This window comes from Chelonoidis abingdonii, chromosome 2 (genome assembly GCF_003597395.2).
Source record: "Chelonoidis abingdonii isolate Lonesome George chromosome 2, CheloAbing_2.0, whole genome shotgun sequence".
Taxonomy (NCBI): domain Eukaryota; kingdom Metazoa; phylum Chordata; order Testudines; family Testudinidae; genus Chelonoidis; species Chelonoidis abingdonii.
In genome coordinates this window covers 163092699-163113069 of record NC_133770.1, presented here as the reverse complement: position 1 = coordinate 163113069, position 20371 = coordinate 163092699, and the positions used below count along the sequence as shown (strand labels likewise).

General features: G+C 45.1%; 1 protein-coding gene across 5 annotated transcripts; it reads right to left on the bottom strand.

The window, feature by feature from the left end:
- Positions 1-212: 212 nt before the first annotated feature.
- On the bottom strand, positions 213-19861 carry SLC18A1 (solute carrier family 18 member A1). Of its 5 annotated transcripts, XM_075062769.1 has the most exons (16): positions 19830-19861; positions 18194-18285; positions 17511-17877; positions 16049-16107; positions 15462-15545; positions 12939-13031; positions 12318-12407; positions 10724-10767; positions 9384-9444; positions 9123-9218; positions 4317-4395; positions 3742-3793; positions 2808-2871; positions 1976-2095; positions 1610-1743; positions 213-840 (listed from the first exon to the last, which is right to left on the bottom strand). In XM_075062769.1, exons 1-16 carry the CDS (start codon positions 19859-19861, stop codon positions 727-729), a joined length of 1581 nt encoding a protein of 526 aa, XP_074918870.1. In that variant the 3' UTR covers positions 213-726. The 5 variants fall into 5 exon arrangements, with proteins under 5 accessions (XP_074918870.1, XP_032661945.1, XP_074918872.1 ...); XM_032806054.2 differs by lacking the exon at positions 19830-19861 and having other exon boundaries at positions 18194-18338; XM_075062771.1 differs by lacking the exons at positions 9123-9218; positions 19830-19861 and having other exon boundaries at positions 18194-18338.
- Positions 19862-20371: the final 510 nt, after the last annotated feature.

Sequence of the window (20371 nt, the reverse complement as noted above, 5' to 3'; positions counted from 1 at the left end):
CAATTCCCAAAGGAAATTAATGACTAGGTAGTAGAAGAGGCACCTAGAGGAGTCAGCACACATGACACATAAGCCAAGACAGTGGAAGGCAGGATTTGTTGTTGTTTGTTTTGCCACCTTGATACAAGCGGGGAGCAAGTTAATGTAGTGGTATCTTTATTGGCAGATTGACAGTGGTGCAGAGTGATGGTTCCATGGTGTTACAGAGAAAATCCAAGCTGGGGATTATAATAGGATCCTCAGAGACGAAAATCCCCTGGAGATAGTATTTTACCCTTTAGTGCTTTTCATCCAAGAAGCATAAGGACTTCACAGGCATTAATTAACAGCCTCACAACACCCCTGTGAGGTAGGTTGGTACTATCCACATATCACAGATGGGTAGATTGCACTACGACTGCTTTTCTCTAGGACAGTATGGGCTGACCCCACCTGCTTGTAATCCCTTATCATAGATGAGACATAATGAGGTTAAGTGAGTTGCACAAGTTCACCCAGCAGATGAGAATAGCCAGGGATCCGAAACCAGGAGCCCTGGCTCTCAATTGCTTCCTGTAAACTGCCTGACGACCCAGTGCTATGAGAATGGCAGATTAATGAAGCCAGGATTCCTGGATCTTGTTGGCTGTCAGGAGGGAGGTCTCTGGGTTAGTCTTCTTTGATAAGATGTCCAGGGTTTTGTAAACGTGACACAGCTTCAGAGCAAGAGCTGTATCTTTGCTTCTGCTATTCCTCACTCTCTGCCTCCTCTTCACTACCGTCTGTCAGGGGGAATTCCCGCAGAGGTTTCTGGGTGGTGTAGCATTTGGTTTGCATGGGGCATTCCTGGTTTAAAATTGCCTGGGAATGGGGGAAAAATAAGATTGAATAATATAATATTTTAAAATAATAATAATTAATACAACTATCTACCATATCTACAAATATCTACCATAACCCAAAGCCCTACACAGACTTTGCACAATGATAACAAACTGGGCCAAGGGAAATTTTAGGCAGTATTTTGGTTTGTTTTTTTAACTATAGAAATTGTTTGCTCTCTAGTGGCTTCCAGCTTCTTATCCAAAACCCAAGAGAAGAGCAGATAGAAGTGGCAGAGGTTGGGATTCACTCTTGTGAGCAAATGGGTGAATATTTTGCTAGTTGAGCATGGCAGGGTTAGAAAAAGCTGAAATATTATATTACAGTAAAGGGCCCAACCAAAATGAGGGCCCTTCTGTGCTAGGAACACAAAGCAAGACATACACAAAATATACAGTGCAAGACACTCCCTGCCTCAGATTTGCTTATAATCAAGCTAAACACAAGGCAGAAAGAGAAACAGGCGCAGAGAGAGGAAGTAACTTGTCCAAGGTCACACAGCTAGCCATTGGCAGAGCCCAGGTATCTCAAGTCCTAGGCCAACTCCCAGCCTACAAGATCACTGTACCACAGATTTAACTCTTAGTCTGGCCTTAGTATGTCAGTCCCTCCAGCACCCAGACAATTTGTTAATATCTTTCTGGTGCTGCAGTGCCCAGATCTGAATACAATATTCTACACACATTTGCACCAGTCACATGCAAATCCCCTGGATTATCAAGACTACATGCTGTAGGATTCAACTCACAATCTTCTCCTCTTTAGCTGGAGGACTTCGCAGGTACCAGCAGAGCGGGGCGTAAGCAATGTTGGTCACTCCAATGATGACCATCAGCCAGGGAAACCCAATAGCCTGTACAATCACACCTCCTGTAGATGGACCTGGATATAAGGAAGGGTTAAACAAAGAGCAAGATTACAAAAACCTCCTTTGCCAAGTTGGAGAGGTCAGTACAGATGGACTGTAAAATTACTGTATCATGGCTGATTTCTATGCCTAATACCAATTGCTTCCAGCCAACACTGAGGTGGGGTGCTTTGAATTAATGCTATGGAGCCATACACTGGTAAATCATCATATATGCTGTCCTTTCAGGCAAATGTTAATCCGTACCGATAGCAAAGCCCATGCAGAAGGCAACATCAGCAATGGCATAGACGCTGCCATAGACAGAGGTGTGGCGAAGGTCCACCAGGTATCCCATAATAGGCATCATCGAGGAATCCACCATGCCTGCCCCCAAAGCAAAAATAATATGGTCAGCCATTGCCCTTTCCAAGTGAATCTCTTCGAAGGCAAACAGAAGGGCACGCAACACTTCTCCCGCACTTTTCAGCCAAGGCGCTCTGGGCACTATATTTTCATTAGTCCTCACAACGTCCCTTTGCGAGACAGATAAATATTGTTATCCCTGTTTTACAGAATGGGAGGGAACGAGGCCAAGGAAAGTGATTTGCCCTAGGCCACAGAGCACGTTGGCAGCAGAGTCGGGACTGGAACCCGGATGTCCTGACCATGGTCTTTCCAGGATCTAGGGCTTTCAGTGTCTCTCCTGAGTGCAACACACACAATTCTAATCAAAGCAGTGTTCACGGGTGAGACAAGCTACTGAGCTCCATCCAGTGGCTTCTGAAAGGCCTAGTGCACCATCACTGTCCCTGTGTTAGTGGCTTTATGGTCACTTAACAGCACAAGCTTGTTTCTTGGCCAGACTCATTCCCACCAAGGCTGGGAGAGGATGAGTGATAAGGGAAGTAGTTGAGAGCAGGGTATAGGGCATATTATTGGTTATAAGGGTTCCTGGGAGTTCAAGCATGGATTACAGGCTCTCAGCAACCAGCCATTGGGTATGTTGTAGCGACATCTGCCTTCCAAAGGGATGGAGTAAGGATTATGGTATATGGGACTGCCTTGGACAGAGTGATTAGTTGCATTGGCATCTTACCTATGGCAAAGCCAAGCCCACCGTTTGGGCCGATCAGTCCATAAATATTTTGCGCAAGAGGTACCTTGGAGGGGAAAGAAAGAAGCTATGAGGGAGGCCAGAGGGGCTTTGGCCAGATGCCTTTCTTTGTGGGGCACATGACTAGTGGAATAGACGCACTAATGCAGCCACTGGGTTCCAACTAACTGCCAGGCGTGTGAGCACACTTCTCACGCCTCTAGGGCCCAGTGGGACCTGCACGAAGATGAGACAGAAAAGTCAATAAAAGCCAGAATGTCAAAGGTATTTAGGCAGCTATTTCCCATGAAAATAAATGGACATTAGGCACCTAACTCACTTCGGCACTTTGCAAAATCCCACTAGATGCCTATCTGCAATGTTAGATGCCTAAATACCATTACACATCTGGCCCTAAGCCTGGGATACTGCAAAGCACCAAAATCCATCCAGTGCCTCGTGCCCCAGAAGAGTCCTGTTGGCTTTTGAAGAAAAGGATTGTTCCCCATTTACAGATTCCACAGAAGGAAAGATGGGGCACCAGTGTTACTTCACACAGCTTTGTCAGGGCACCTTAATCTTGATCTGAGGCACTCTTCCATTCCAGTCTTGGATCCTCATAAAGCACTAGCAGTGCCCTTAATTGTGACTAACAGCAACCCTGTTGTTCACCCACCACTTTGCCAACACAGTATCCTCTGCTAACCCTGTGCTGGGTATCCCTTGAGCAGAGACAACTTATCTTGGCTTCCTGATATGGAATAACTCCAGTAGGGGCTGGGCTGATATGCCCAAGGTCAGCTCAGGCATGATGGGGGCCCCAGCGTAACCTAGTTTTGCACAAGTGAAAGGCTGGGGCAGTGAAGCTCTTGCTTTTCCTGCCTAATCTCCAATGAGTTTTCTGCAGAGAGGTCTGACAATACCTTGCAATACTTACACAAAGGAGACTAATCCCCACCACGACCATTCCAATCAGGGAGCACAGCCACCTGCAATGAGGAAGAAGATAGGAAAAGCATGACGCACTGTAACCCCCAAGGGCACGTAAACCATCAGACCAGATCAGATCATTGATCATTCCAATCTAATTCAGCACCAACTATGCAATGCTACTCACTGAGGGGGAATGTTTACTTCCTGACCTAGAAAGTTTACACCTTGAAGCATGAGATTTCATCATCTTATCTTATCTTACATAGCCATAAATATTATTATTGATCATAAAATTATTCTACCTCTCTGAGAAATCTAGACAGTATTTGGCTCAATATCCTCCTGCAGCATTGAGTCCCACAGGCCAATTTCATGCCACATGAAATAGAGAGTCTTCACGTTGCTTCTAAATTTGCTGCCCTTTAATTTCATTGAGCTACCCTTCCTCTCTACCACACTGTAGTGTGAGGCAGGCATTCCCCTGAGTAGCGTCACCTTCTCATTACAAATAAGCAGCTGGGTGGTCTGAAGATTGCTGGGAAGAACACCAAGGTTTGAAAGCCGTTGAGTTCAACTTACCGCCCCATTTTGTGGGCCAGCACCCCAAAGAGGTTGGTGCCAATAAGGTAAGATATGCTGGCAGGCAGGAATGCCATCCCTGCAAAAGAAGAGCCCCAACCTCAAATACATACACATGATCATCAGAGAAGATTTGCCTAAGGACATCAGATTTTCCTCTCACCTCCCAAAGAAGCTCAGCGCTCAAGCCCTTTAGGTGCTAGATGGCTCATAGTCAGATGGTCATAGTAACAACCACTTTATAAATGTGCAGAAGAGCTCAAGGTCCAATTTGATCCAGCCTCCATAGAGTCTAAATCTGCTCCAGTGATGAATCATGAACAGTCTTGCGATCAGTCAAATAACACATGCTATTGGCCATGTGAGCCAAAAGAGATTAGACAGGGCAAATAAATATCCAATGCAGTCCCCAGTCATAATGTATATTAGCCCTTACAAGGCAATGGCTTCTCTATTCTTCTTGATGATTATTATTATATGTCTGTGTCATAAACAGATAGCTAAGGGTTAATGTTTCTTTTACCTGTAAAGGGTTAACAAAGGGAACCACACACCTGACCAGAGGACCAATCAGAAAACCGGATTTTTCAAAGCTCAGGGAGGGAATGTTTGGGTGTGTGTCCTCTTTGTCTGCTCTCTCTGTTCTCCGGTCTGTCTCTCAGCTACGAGAGGGATCTTTCTATCTTCAAGCTTCTAATCTTCTGTTTCCCAGTTGTAAGTACAGGTATAAGACAATAGGCTTTTATTGTTTTTTTTGTATTTACTTGTGTAGTTTGCTGGAATGTTTAAATTGTATTTCTTTTTGAATAAGGCTGTTTATTCATATTTTTCTTTTAAGCAATAGCCCTGTGTATTGTCAACTTGATGCAGAGATCATGTTTATGTGTTTTTCTTTCTTTTTATATAAAGCTTTCTTTTTAAGACCTGTGTGAGTTTCCTCTGGGCAGGCTAAGGAACGAAGGGAAGGGAAATTCTCTTTGTGTTAGATTTACGGAGGGTGAATCTGTGCAGCCTCAGGGGAAGAAGGAAGGGGGGGAGGTAAATTGCCCTCTCTGTTTTGCATTCAAGGATTTTAAGTACAGTATCTCCCAGGATAACCCAGGGAGTGGGAGCTGGGGATGAGATAAAGAGGAGACAAGGGGAGGAGGTTGTTTTCCCTTTGGTGTGAGACTCAGGGCCTCTGAGTCTTGGGGTCCCCCAGGGAAGGTTTTGGGGAGACCAGAGTGAGCCAAAACACTGGAATTTTTGGCTGGTGGCAGCGATATCAGATCCAAGCTGGTAATTAAGCGTGGAGGTTTCATGCTAGCTTCTCATTTTATGAACGCTAAGGTTCAAATCTGAGTAGGAAGCTATGACAGTCTGTATTACAGCAGTGCTTGCAAACCTCAGCCAAGATCAGGGCTGCATTGTGCACGTAGTGAGAGACAACCTCTACCCCAAAAAGCTTGCAGTCTAAATAGCCAAGACACACACAGGGTGGTAGAAAAGAAGGATTTTATCCCCTTTTTATAGATGAAAAGTTGAGCCATCAAGTGGTTTGCCCAAGGTCACACAAGGCATCTGTGATAAAACCAGGAACTGAACCTAGATTGCGTGACTGTTGCTTTAACCATAAAGCCATCCTGCTACTCTGTATTGCTTTCTCTCTTTCTCATTCTCCCCCTTTCATCTCATAGCGTAGAAAAACTGCCTTTTGAAAAGCCTCAGGGATTATAATTAAGTTAAAATCAAATATTTGACCATTCTGCTGGTTTACCAGTTGTTTATTTTTAATATACTCTCCTTTACAGACTATAACTAAATCATGATTGCCTCTATTTGCCTGCATATTAAGGCAATTTCCTTATTAAAGTACATTGATTTGTGCTTAATTTCCTTTTCTCTTTTTTAAAGGTTATATAGCATTATTAATCCCTGCAGGTTTGCTGGGTAAGTCTGAGCTTTTCCCATTTCCCCAAGGAACACAAGGGTAGGCAAACTGAAACAAACAAAGAATAACACTTGTGTTTCAAGTTTATAGTTATAGTTCTATGATTCTACAGTTGCTTTTAAGATGGATGCTGTTCAGCAGCCCTGGGACCTATTCTCCTACCGCAGGATACCAGCTGTTCCCTTTGAAATCAATGGGAGTTACTGATACCCTATGCAGAGTGGAGAATCAGGCCTCCTTTGTCTAGTGCTCAGCACTGGTACCTGAGAGACCTGGCCCTGGTTGCTTTCTTTCCTGGCTTTTAGACCTCGCAGCAAACTCAGCCCTGGGTGATGAGGGGAGAGAGGTTATGTGCTGTTCTGCAGTTTCTTCATGGGAGTGACATGTCAGTGGCATGGATAGGAGCCAAATGGCAGCAGATCTGTGTTTGTGCAGTGCCTAGCATGATGGGGTCCTGGTCCATGACTATAGCTCCTAGGCACTAAGTAATACAAATCATTAATAATGATTACAGGCCATGGAATCTGGAGGGAAGGGGTCCAAAATGGAAGCTGGGGGTGGGGGGTGGGGGAATCCTTCCAAATAATGCATGTTATGTATTAATCTAGTCTAGAGGGGCAGCTCAGCTGGGACACTGCTTTGCCATGTGCTTTATAAATGTGAAGCTGTGCCCTGGCTGCAAAGCTGGGACCCAGATTCAAGAGGTGTTTGTATTGAGAGTTTGGTTCAGCTCAAGGAGTTTGTGCTTGGATCCAAACTTTTCTGGGGATGGTTACAGCTAAGGTTTTGGTTTAGGTTTTTCTCTTACGTTCCTAGGTTAGCATCCCCTCTGGGCTCCATTTCCACCATCTCTGCCTCTTCCTTTGCAAGGGCCTTATCAGATGTCCACTAACATCAGTGGAAAGATTCCACTCATCTTCAGTGGACACTGGATAATTCCCCAGTGAATTGCTCAGTGACTTCCATTTCCACCACCAAGCACTATCCCTTCCCTCCACTATCCATAGCCCCTGAGAGATAAGTCTGCTAACCTCATCTACTCCTGCTCAGTCACTCATTCCAGCCAAGGCATCATGGCCCCTTATCTGGATGAAGGCTCCTGACTGACTAGTTAGTAACTCAATTAGCAGCTCTCATTAGCTCTGCTGCTGCCAGGTTGTAATTCAATTTGGGTTGCAAGTGTAGCTTGGAGCGTCCCCAAAGGTCATTCCACTGCCAGTTGGCTTTTATAATTTTTTTGTACCAAAGGTAGGCAGTGTTACCTCCTTATCACATTTCTTAGACAGTGAGTAATTAGTATGCACCATGCGTCCCTCTCTGTGGCTCTGCAAATAGCCTTGTTTCTTAAGATTGTGTGTTGAGATTGTGGCACTAGCAGAGGCTTGGGTTAGCCCCTTGAGCTTGGACCCAGCCAACCCTGGGGTCTGAGCTCGGGTGGCTAGCTCGAACCTCCACCACTGATGCAGCATCCACACTACTATTTTTAGCACACTAGCAGGGCTGGCTTTATTAACTTCAGGGCACAATTCGAATCCCTAGTGGTGGTCCAGGGCTTTGGCGGCACTTCGGCGGTTGGGGGTCCACTCCGGGTCTTCCGTGCACCGAAGGACTCCCTGCTGCCGAAATGCTGCCGAAGACCCCCAGAGCGGATGCCCCACCGCTGAAGTGCTGCCAAAGCCCCGAACCGCTGCCGGGGATTTGAATCGGCCCCGCAGTTAAGAAAGCTGGCCCTGAATAGAGGTGCAGTAATTGGCAATTCAAATTGACCCCCTGCCACCGAAATGCCACTGAAGCCCCTAAGGCGTGGGGCCCGATTCCAGGGAATCAGGCGAATTGGCCTAAAGCCGGCCCTGCACACTAGCATGAGCCATTGGCCTGCTAAACCCAGTGTTGTGAGTTCAACCCTTGAGGGGAACCACTTAGGGAAGTGGGGTAAAAATCTGTCTGGGGATTGGTCCTGCTTTAAGCAGGGGTTTGGACTAGATGACCTCCTGAGGTCCCTTCCAGCCCTGATATTCTATGATTCTAAGTCTATGTACCTGGGCCGGGAAGCTCGCCCCCAGCTGCAGTGTAGACTGACCTGGGTGGCGATAATTCTGCAATGAAGACATGCCCATAGAGAGGCTGGGCTCTGGTTCAGGTCTCAACAGCAGCAGTATGCTGAGCACACAGACCAGGTACTGAGCAGGGAAACCTGCTAATTGGCTAAGCCTTGTGCTAGTGTCTGGCCATGAAAAGGGCAAAATTCAGCAGCAAGGTAAACAGGCACATCTCCACTGATTTCAATGGAGTGGCACCCCTTACCATAAGGATAGATTTGATCCTAAATCACCTAGATTCTACCTCACAGGATGATATTGCTTGGTGTACCTGAGCTCTCTGGCTCAGAGAATGTGTCAGGCCTGACTGAGACAGCTCCCAGAGGCCCCCTCTCCTGTGTGGGAATTGCATTATTATGTGCCCATCAGCACAGCACTTTCTTTCTCTTTTTTCAACCTGAGTCCTGATTCTCCTCTCATCCCGGTGTCACCCCACTGACTTCAGTGCAGTTATTCCTGATTTACATCAGTGTATGTGCAGGGAAAATCAAGTCCCTGGTGTTTCTCCCTCTTCATTCAGGAATCTTCTCTAACTTTTATTTATAGACAGCAGAGTGACCCCCATTCAGAGACCATGAGTGTCCCTCTGATCGCACTACATTGTAATGGTCTGGCAGCACTCATCCTTTGCAGGTGGATGCATACATTTCATTTCATGCAAGAGGCAGCACCAGTAACCAGCACCTTCCCCACCCTCTACAAGCTGATGTGATTTAAACACGTGTGGGCTATTATTGTTGTTTAGTAACTAAGAAGGCTGAGAAATGAGGCACCTACCCAGCTGCCACTTTGGGGAGCACATGGTTTGCATCATCCAGATGGGTAACGTGGGCTCCAGCATTGCCACCCCCATGTTAGCAAAGCACAGGGCACCTGGGAGAGAGAAAACAACAGGAAATACTCAATTTTAACAGCCCACATTTTGATCCTGCTAATGGATTACGAGTACGACTCCATCACAAGCCCCCGGTAAATATTCTTAAAAACAAGGTAAAGATGCACTGTGGGGCAGTGAGGGGTGCAGCCATCCTGCCTTACCTGCAGCAACTAGGATGTAGGGATCTCGCAGCAAAGTGAATACGGGGGTGCCTTTGGTGCTCTGCGTAATACAGAAAGGAAGGGGGAGGGGGTTACAAGTAGTGCTCTAGGGAAAGCATGTAAACCAAACCAGATGCTGTAGAAGTGCACAGTCCAGGTTGTGAGGCAGCCTGTGTGCGTACAGATGCATGGCCCATGTGGCCAGCCAGCCCTTCTGTGTAAAGGCACATTGGCATTGTCCTATGAGTGCGAAGATGGGGAAGGTGCTAAAACAGCTGGTTCCACCATGGGATTGTTTCTGAGCTTCCCTTTCCAGATCAGTGTCCATTGTCTGTGTGTGCATCTCTTCTCAGCATTTTCACCTAGCCATGGTTCAAAAAGCCAACATGTCAGCTTCTTTTACCTAAGCCCAGATCTGTCAACCTGGCATCTTCCTTTCATGGACTATTCTTATAGTGAAATCAGCATTGAGTCACTCCTAGTAAGGTTGAGCTCAGAGCACAGGGCTGCCCAGAGTGGGGGGCAAGTGGGGCAATTTGCCCCAGGCCCCAGACCCTGCAGGGCCCCACAAGCCCTGGCCTGGCAACGGTCTGGGTCTTCAGTGGCATTTCGGTGGTGGGGGGCCCTTCAGTGCTGCTGAAGACACAGAACGACTGAAGGGCTCCCTGCTGCTGAAAAGCCAACGAAGACCCAGACCGCCGTCGGATGAGTACAAGCACCACAGCTCCCCCACTTTGCCCTAGGCCCCCTGAATCCTCTGGGCAGCCCTGTCAGAACATCCCCCAGCTATCCAGAGAGAGCATCGCTGGTATAATGGCTGCCTATGGAGCACAGCGCTGGTCAAACTGCAGCTGCATGCAGAGAGCCCTGTTGCCTTGGACTGGGTAAATCCACACAAGTGTCTAGCCAGCAGCAGGAAGCACAGCAGTTGTTTCTCACAGGGCATCCTATGGACAGCCATAAGAATTGAGCACCTTTCACAGGGAAGGCTAAATTCCTAGCTGTTTCAAAAGGCAGATAATAGGGCCAAACTGTACTCTCCGTGACACTGAGAGTAACAACTCTACTGATGCAAATGGAGTTATTCCAGAGTTACACGAATGTCACTGAGATCAGAATATCGCCCTGGAATCTATTTAATACACATTACAACGCACCAACCACTCGGCTAGGTAACCATTCCCAGCTGCCATCTCTGTCCCTTTCCCATGCATTCATGTCCTAGTGCCGCCATGCTCTATGGCTGGGTGCATCACCACAGTCTTCCCCTACTGGGAATCCATGCCCACATTGTTCACACTGTGTAGCACAAGGTCATACACTCATATGTTTGTACTTACTTCGGGGGAAATCTTAGACGGCTGCAGGATGCACAGCTGTAAAGCTAAGAGAAAAATATCATTATCTGCTTATCCCTTGGCACAGCACCTTCATCCATTATTACCTCTTGTCTCATATTTACTGTAGACCCCCCTTCAGTATCTCAAAGCCCAGTGATCTCAGAAATGGGCCAGCGGTTTCAATTCCAACATACTCAGGGGGCATCTGGTGAGATGGGAGAAATTTTAGGCCCCAATTCTGTTCCGACAAAACTCTCGTGGACTTCAGTGAGAGCAGGATTGGGCCATTATAGTGTGAGTGCTTTATCCAAACACAAAGCAGTAAAACATACAAACAACCTACGTTAAGGTGAGAGCCATTTGTTGGGCAGTCACAATGAGAGCACAGTTGGAAGTTAGAGATGGAAAGACCTAGGGTAAGATTTTCAAAGGGGCCTAAGGGACAGCTTTGCAAAGGTATTTAGGCACTTAACTTGCATTGAAATCAGTGAGATTTTTAAGGCCAGATTACGCCCTTGGAGATTTAGGAACCTAAATCCCATTGTCAAAAGTCTCCCACGTGCTTAAGAGCTCGTCTCATCTCTATGGCAAGTTCAGCAAACCAGGGTATGACTCTAAAGTGCACCAGCTTGCCACAAAGTCACGTCCCATGTGGACACTGCTGCAGCACAATGAAATTCCTGGAGCTTGGTTGTGCTCCTGGATTTTCATTGCACTGTAGCCGTGTCCACACAGGACACCACTGGGTGGCAAGATGATGTGTTGGAGATTCTCAGCCTGTCTTGCTGGGCAGTAATTTGCCGTTTAGACATGCCCTTAATTTCTTTTGAAAATGGGACGTAGGCTTCTCAATGATTCGGGTGCTTTTGAAAATGTTACCCCTATTACTTGGATTGTAAGTTCTTTGGGGGCAGGGCCCATGTTGTCATTGTAGGAGTGTAAAGTAATGGGACCTGGATCCTCTAGGCACTACAAGTACAATACAAATACAAGTACAAATTATAAATTATAATAACAACAAAATTAGGTGATGATGTCTGTTCCACCATGCTAATGATTTTAACTCAGCATGAAGTGACAGAGTATTATAAGCAGAGCAGTATTGATGGCTATAGTTAACAATGACGATTACTTACTATAGGCAGAGATGATATCAATGCCTCTTGTTAAGGTTGCCTATCTCTTGCTACTATAAGACCCTGTTTTCAGTTGTTTTCTGCTTGACCGGGAATGTCTGTTAAGCAGAGTAGCCACTTTAGCCAGCATATGGAGCTCTTAACACACATTTCCCTGAATCTGTTACCCTCTCCAGTGATGCAATCAAGTGGGTTGTATGGGGAATGAGAAGCTGGGTCTGATGGTATCTGTAAGTCAGATGTCAGGCAGTGAGCACAGAGCCAGTGTCTGAATGTGTAAAGTGGTGAGTGCACAAAAAAAAAACAGTACTAGTAACTGCTGCTGCGAATAGCACTATAGAGCCTGTCAATTCCTCCTGGGATGTTTCCTCTCAGATACCCATTCTTGAATGTTTTAGTTTGCGGGTGGATACTAAGAGCTGTGAAGACAAAACTGGTCAGCACACTTGGTTACTCACCTCCGTCCAAAAGGGCTAAGAATGCCAGTATCAGAAAGGGCGCTGATTTTCCAACAAACTCATACATCACGCTTCCAAAAGGAGCCCCAACTGCAAGGGAAAGGGCTGGGTCAGTTCGATGAGTGTGAAGGGTACATGGGTGCACTGGAGTTTCGGCAGTAGCAAAGCAACAGTCAGTTATTCCTGATGCCTGACCCCAGACCCAATGGAAAGAGTCCTGTTGACTCCCGTAGGAAAGCCGGCATTAGAACCGTGGCATTATGCCAGCACTCTGCCCACCTCTCATTAGGTATTGAACTGAAGAGGTGGGGAGAAAGAGGAAGGAGCATTTTATATTCAGTTATATTCAGTTTTCACGGGCTTAGGTATCTGCTGAGAAAAATTTCCAGCACAAGCAGAAAACAGTGCCAGAGAATGAGCACAGGAGAAAAAATGGAGATAAATCATGGGAATGGCAGGAGGAAAGACCAGCCATGCCTTTTGAAACGAGCCAGCGTGGCATGTCAGGGTACAGGTGCGACAGTGATGCAGAGCAAGGACTTGGGGAAACCAGCATCTAATGGTTGAAGAAGCATTTGAGTTCTCATTAATCTAAATATTTTGGGAACAAAGTTTACTCACCAAGCACCCCCAATGCCAGACCTCCTAATGCTATCCCCATAGCATTTCCTCTCTCGTAGTCATCTGTGTACACACTTGCCAACATTCCCAGGCCTGGAAATAGAAAGGAAGCAGAGTTAAGTTGAGTTAGGCTTCTAGTATCTCATCAGGACCTATGTCTGAATCGCATCTGGATACTTCAGTCTCCAGCTTACCTGAGCTCAGTTGTCTATGTCACACCTGGGCCCCTACTTTCATCCTGTTTGTAATCAGTGTTATGTATTACCATGCTCTGTACTGGAGTATGTCTACACTCCAAGCACTACAGTGGCACACCTGCAGCTCTGCAGCTACACCACTGAAGCGTAAACACTGGAAGGTTTTTTTTCCATGGGTGTAGTAAATCCATTCCCTAGAGAGATGGTAGCTAGGTCAGTGGAAGAATTCTTCTTTTGACCTAGCTGTACCTACATGGAGGGATAGATTGACCCAGCTACATGGCACAGGGCATGGCATTTTTCACAGCCCTGAGCAATGTTGCTAGGTTGATCTAATTTTTAGGAGTAGCCCATGCCTTAATGCCTGCACAAGCGATGTGCCAAATTGTGGCAAAGGGGAGGAGGAATTGGAATTGGTTCAGAGAAGAGCCACAAGGATGATAAAAGACTAGAAAACATGCCTTATAATGATAGACCTGAGGTGTCAATCATTTAACAAAGTAGAAAGGTTAAGGATAACTATGATTACAATCTATATTATCCAAATGGAGAAAACTTTAACAGTGGGCCTTCAATGTGGCAGAAATAGGTACAACATGATCAATACTGAAGTTGAAGCTGAAAAATTCAGACGGAAATAAGGAGCAAATTTTCATGGTGAGAATAATTAACCATTGGACTGATTACCGAGGTTGCGCTGGAGTCTCTGTACTGATCATTTTAAAATTCAAGATGGATGTTTTTCCTGAAAGCCTCTGCGTCTATGGAATTATTCTGGGAAGTTATGCAAATGGCGGTCAGACTAGATGACAACAATGTTCCCTTTCTGGCCAAGGAATCTATGAAAGTTCTAAGTCAACAGAGTTTAAAGCGTACTTAACTGAACAGTCTGAAATTGATTCCTGGTCTGTGCATTGTACGCACTTCGGAGCCCTCTCTTAGTAACCTTTCTAATCGTAGTAAGAAGCAAGCAGAGAAATCCTGTGGCACCTTATAGACTAACAGACGTTTTGGAGCATGAGCTTTCGTGGTGAATACCCACTTTGGTCAGATGCATGTAGTGAAATTCAGGGCAGTATAATATAATGTTAGCAAGCAAGCTAGAGATAACGAGGTTGTTCATCAAGGAATGAGCGCCCTTCTAGGCAGCTGAGGTGTGAAACCAAATCGAGAGAGAAACTGGTTCCGTACTTGGCAAGACATTCACAGTCCTTTGGTTACAATCCTGAGCGAGTGTCAATTGCAGATGAACTGAAACTCAGCATTTTCTCTTGCAAGTCTGGTCCGAGTTTTTTGCTGCAGATGCCACCTTAAGGTCTGCTATAGTGTGGCCATTGAGGTGAGTGCTCTCCTACGGTTTTTGTATATTGCCCATTTCTATGTCTGATTTGTATCCATCTTATCCTTTCCGTAAGACTGACACAGTTTGCCAATGTACCAAAGCAAGGGCATTGCTGATATGATCGCGCGTATATTACATTGGTGATTGCAGGTGAAGAACGTGATGGTGTGGCTGATTCTAGTTAGGTCCTGTCGATGGTGTCACTGGTGTAAATTATGTAGGAGAGTTGGCATCGAGTTTGTTGCATTGGGGGATGGGTCTGAGCTGGGAGTTTCTATGTGTGGTGTGGCAGTTGCTGATGAGAAACGTTTTCAGTGTTCAGTTGTCTGTTGGCGAGGATTGCCTGCCACCCATCGCCTGTAAAGGTGGACCGCCAACTTCAAAAGAGAACTGTGAGCTTCAGTCATGCTCAAATGACACCAATCAGCTCAGGATTGAACAAAGACTGTGAATGGCTTGCCACACAGAACCATGTCTCCTCTCTTGGTTTTCACCTCAGCTGCTAGAACAGCGCCTCATCCTCCTGATTGAACTAACCCGTTAGCTCCTACTTGCTTGCCACAATTATATAGACCTGCCGCTGGAAATCCATAAATCATCTGAAAAGTGGGTATTGCAACACGAAAGCTCATGCTCCAAAACGTCTGTTAGTCTATAAGGTGCCACATGATTCTGTGCTGCTTTTACAGATCCAGACTAACACGGCTACCCCTCTGATACTTTCTATCTAGTGCTTGCTTGGGTATGCTAGTGAGAGCTTCCTAAGCTGGAGGAAGGATCTTTCTGATTCTCTGCTCTGCAAACTGAACCATCACATTTCACACTCTGTGAATTTTCACTCTCTATGGCCCAGGTTGCTTGAGAGGCACCATTTAAGCTCAGACAAAGCAGACAAAGCCCAGAAGCTACTTTTGGGACATCAGTCCTTCTAGCTGGCTAAGATCTGCCTTGCTGCCAGCTGCTCCCATAAGCCAGTACATTTACCTGCGACAGATGAAAAGGATGAGCCAATGCCCTGGAGTGCTCGAGCCACAAGCAGTAAGGTGTAGGTACCTGAGAAAGCAAACACTGGGGGGAAAGTAGAAAGGCAGAGTCAGCATTTGGGGCTATTTTTCAAGCCCATCACTAATTAAAACCAGCTTGCACAAATCTTCTTAGCTATGCACTCACAGGCCTACAGTCTCTGAAGGCCACTTCAGTGTGTTTCACTACCCTCTGGTCCAGAGGAAGGGAGATCACCACACACCTTATTCAAAGATCTCCTTTTTGGAGCCTTTAAATGGTAACCATGCTGATGGGTTCACCCAGAGGTGTTCCAAGAAGAGTGGAATGCTGCTGCAACAAACATCCAACTCAAATGCTGTCAAGCACTGGAAACCACCTGTTGAATTTCACTCTCAGTTTCTAGAATGGGAATAGGCTGATCTGCTGTCCTCCCATATCTCAGACATTGGGACATTCACAGACAAAGGATCCCAAGGCTCCATGCTGGCCTCATTGCAGATTAGTGACTGGTTCTCTGGAACAGACCTGATGTTACCCGGTGAAAAGTAGAGAAAGAGAATACTCACTGACTGTAGAGAGAAACATGATGATGAATCCAGCAAACATGGGAATGTGGTATCCTATCCTAAAAAGGGAGGAGACAGTCAAGAACTCAAGGAGAGTTTAAAGCCAAGGACTTTATCTTAGCATTAATGCATTATTGCATGTATGCGAATGAGTGTATGTCTGTGTACATGTATGAGTAAATGCTGTATGTATGTATGAGACTGCAGGAGAAGGGGGGAATATGGGTATGTACAATATATGTATGTGTAGGTGTATAAATGTGTGAGTATGTATTCAAGGCTGTGTGTGTGTGGCTGTGTAGATGTGTCTCTAAGGGTGTGGTGAATGTGCATCAGTGCACCTATGTGTGTTTGTATAGGGAAGTGTGAATGTGTGCACTGTTGTATATGAGTATGTGTCAATGAATGTTTTTATATGGAAGTGTGAGGATTTATATCAAAGTATATGGGTGCAAATGTGTGTGTTAGTCTCTACAGATGTGTGCATAAGTATAAATGTGTGTGTATAAGTGTGTGAAATTATTGTAACAAGTTCTAGAACTCTGCACAGAGATGCAGATCTATTTTGCTGACCCATCCTGCTAGTCAGATCAGGGGGTCCTATTAGCTCTAACTCAGGCGCCTCTCTGAAGCAGAAGGAAGTGAAGTGCAGGGACAGAGAGATCCTGCAGGGAAAATACCTGGGAGCCTCAAGCTCTGGGGGAATTTTAGGCTGAGGATTATGTGATGATGTTGTTATTTAAGTTAAAAATAAAGGCAAAGACAAATTTAAGGGAGTAGAGAGAGAGTAAACCTGGCCCAATATCTAGTTTGTGGACTCTGTGAGAATGCCACCTGCTCACTAGTATTTATTTACTTGACAAGGATGTGTAAAAAAATAATTCCTGTTCCTTCTTCATGTACAAAATGTTGTGATTTCTAGCTACTGATACAGAATGTGTGACAACATTTCTGTTCTTTCAGTCTCATTGGAGCATCATGCAAGCTATTGATGCCCTTGGCTCAACTTGGCACACAGTTCCTAACACGGTCATGTACCTTGGACTGAGCAGGGCCTGGGACAAATGAGTTCCTGGCCAGGGAGCACTAATAATATTTCCTTAGTAATTTCCACACGTTCAAAGCAATTTGCTGGCTTGCTTAAAGATGTGGAATTCCTGGACAATTGGACGATTGGATGTTGATATTTCCACTGTGCCATTCTAGCTCACAAATGGCTTTGGTGAGCTCCTATACTGTGTTATCATAATGATCCCAAACATGGGTCACTGGCAAGACTTAAATGCATGCCCTTCAGCACTGCAACACAGATCTCTACCATTTAAGAAGGAGTAACTTTATTTCCTATCAGCAGCAATAGGCTGCTATCCTTGAACAGACTAGCCACTAGAGGGGGAATGTGACTCAAATTTGTTCATTGCATTACACGCTCATAAACTCTTTTACAGCCTGGCTGACATACCTGTTAGTCAGGGGACCCACAAATGGATTGATTACAAGCTGCATAAGAGCCTTGGAGGCAAACAGCAGTCCAACGCGCACGTTCTCCTCCATGAGGAATGCCTCACCATCTACACAGCTGTTTTTTGGTGGCAGGCTGGCCTCAGTGAGCTGAGGCAGGCTGCTGTTTTCTGTCCTGTTCACCCCCACTGTGGTGTTGACAGCCACGTCGTCTGAGACAGTCACTGTGGTGTTGTCAAAGTAAGAGAACATGGAGGAGAAGGGAGGAGCTGCAAAGGCTGCAGGAGCTGCCATGATCCAGTTCTGGGAAGCAGAGCTGTTAGCACCTTCATATTCTGTTGCATAGAGGAAGGTGGGGACAATTGGCACTGGAAGAAAATTAAAGGAGGAGATTGGTTAGTATTTTATCCAGCACTTCCGGTGTGTGTGTGGGAAATTAATGAAAGGTTAATAGTTCGAGCTAGAGACAGGTTTCAGGTAAACTGCCCATACCCAACTCTCCCAGTGCACTTTGCTCCAGAGCTGCAGCACTGCCTGAGATGGAGACCAGTTAAACTCATTTCTCTTATGATTGGTTTCTGCAGTTGCAACTGAGATTTACAGAGTCTTAATTCCTTCAGCGCAGCATTGAGGACAACTTGACACCTACACCTGCACCCACACCCACACCCACACTTAACGTACCCACAACAGTGAGCAGCACATTGTCCAGCAGCAGAGCAACAAACACGACCACCAGAACCAGTTTCCGCGACTCCCTTCCCTCCTTCAGCCACCTCCACGGGGGGCACTCCACCTCTTGAGGCATTGTTGGAAACCCAGCAGGGCTGCTTCAGTCTTTGACTCCTGTATGACTTCTTAGGACTGAGGATGTCCTGTAATCTTTAAGAAATACACTCTGCAAAATACTCAGGAAAATACATAGAGCCCGATCCAAGGACCAGAAATCAACTGGAATCTTTCCATTGACTTCAATTAGCTTTTGACCATACCCTAATTAGGCTTGGAAAGATTAGATTTGTATCAGTAAATGTCACTAAACATCAGTTTCACCCTATATACGCAAACAAACTGAGGGGAAAAAATATTTCAATCGATAATAATCAAAATTTAGAGTTAGGCAAAGTAAGAAAAATGTTGCTTGAGCACTTATAGAATTTGATGTACGGTTATTTATTTTGTATATTTTGACATGTGATGTTGACAATTTGTGTGTTAATGGTTATAAAGCTTTAATTTTTTGAATCTCATTGTCTGTTATCAATAAATAATTATTATCTGACCTCTCCCCATAATTTCCTGCAACTGTGAACATGTAAGTAGATACAAATTGGAAAAAAAATGCTTAGAAGATAATTTTGTGCAATTTGGAACAATTGAACAGATAAAAATCTTTTAAAAATGCTTGAAAATAAACATTGATATTATCTGTTGAAATTACAAAAAGTAACAGCTGGATTATGCCAAGCCTGCCCATAATGCATGAAAGACAAGCAGGTGCCTCATTTCAATGGTTCTTAGCTCAGGAGTCAGGCCGAAGCTCTCTGGTTTATGCACACAGCAGAGCAGTATAGGCAGCAACAGTGCATATGTCCCCAAATCCCTTTCCACCCCTGCTCTTAAGGAATCTCCTCTGGGTCATGCCCTCACAGTGCCCTTGGCTTATCTGCTGAGATTGCCAGGATGGGGTCAGCAGTGTCAATTGCTTTGGAGAAGTGGGCACCACTCATTAGGAGCTGAACTGGGACCACCAGCTCAGCTACCAAGTGACGGTAATTTCCATCAGCTGTGGATCTGTGCTACATTTGAAACTGTAACCTCTACATGTGAAATTCCCTATTACCCATTATCAATCTCCTGAATCAGCCACTGTGGCTTTAGGGCATCATTTAATTCTTCTTTTCTGTAAGGCTTTAGAAGACTCTAAGCAAATATTGAGCTGATAGCTTATTTGTATTGATCTCCACATCTTTCATTTCACGTTTGGTCCTTGGAGATTAAATTAAGTTTCTTGAAGGCTTTTCATTTCCCTTACACCTCTTTTCATTTCACCTAATTGAAACATCACAGCCAAACACAAGACTTAAAAACCGAACAAATACAATTAAGATCAGGGCTTAAGATGCCTTGAGAAAAGATTACTTGTTCCACCACGGTGAATATATAAATTACAAATCTGCAATTAATTGGCACCAAACCAACCAAACAAAATAATTAATATACTAAATGGCTGATATGAAGAGCTGTCACCTCATAGACTAGAGTGATAAGAAGAAAGGGTCTGGAGATTGGATCAGAACTACCGTTCATCCTCATCCACCTGTTGATTTGTGAAATCATGGACAATGCCATCTACCCTTACACTTAATTCTTTATGAAAAACATTGTTTTTTTTTAACCTAATGCCTGAGTCCCACCCATCAGTTGTTGGCTCAGAACCTTGGGTTATTTCATTTGGTCATTTCCTCAAGGTAAATGAGAAGAAGCAAACAAATGTAAAGTATGCAATCTAACAAATACAAAAGCACGAATCTACATGAGAAAGAAAGAAAGAAAGAAAGAAAGAAAAAGAAAACGGTTTAGAGACTCAAAAGAAAGGAAGGAAGAATACAGAAAATTTAAAATAAACATAATTAAACTCATCCTTTAAATCTAGATCTTAAAATCTGCTCCCAGAACAACAGATTGCAAATCTGTTGCACTGAGCAGAGAAGAAAGGACTCTTACCAGAAAACACATCTTGGTCTCTGCAGCTGGCTGCTAGACATAGCAGTGGGGGCACTGTGGTCTGAAACTGCTGTTCCCAGTGAATTTATCCTTTTCTCTGGGAAGGATATGAATGGCCCGCTTCCGTGAAGATTT

Bases quoted from the DNA above. Each gene is read 5' to 3' on its own strand.
- SLC18A1 (XM_075062769.1), bottom strand. From the start codon at position 19,861: ATGGCATTGTCCATGATTTCACAAATCAACAG. The intron at 12,408-12,938 runs GTGAGTAAACTT...TTTCCCTTGCAG, and splicing joins TCTGGCATTGGGGGTGCTTG to TTGGGGCTCCTTTTGGAAGC. The intron at 1,744-1,975 runs GTACGGATTAAC...CCTTATATCCAG, and splicing joins CTGCATGGGCTTTGCTATCG to GTCCATCTACAGGAGGTGTG.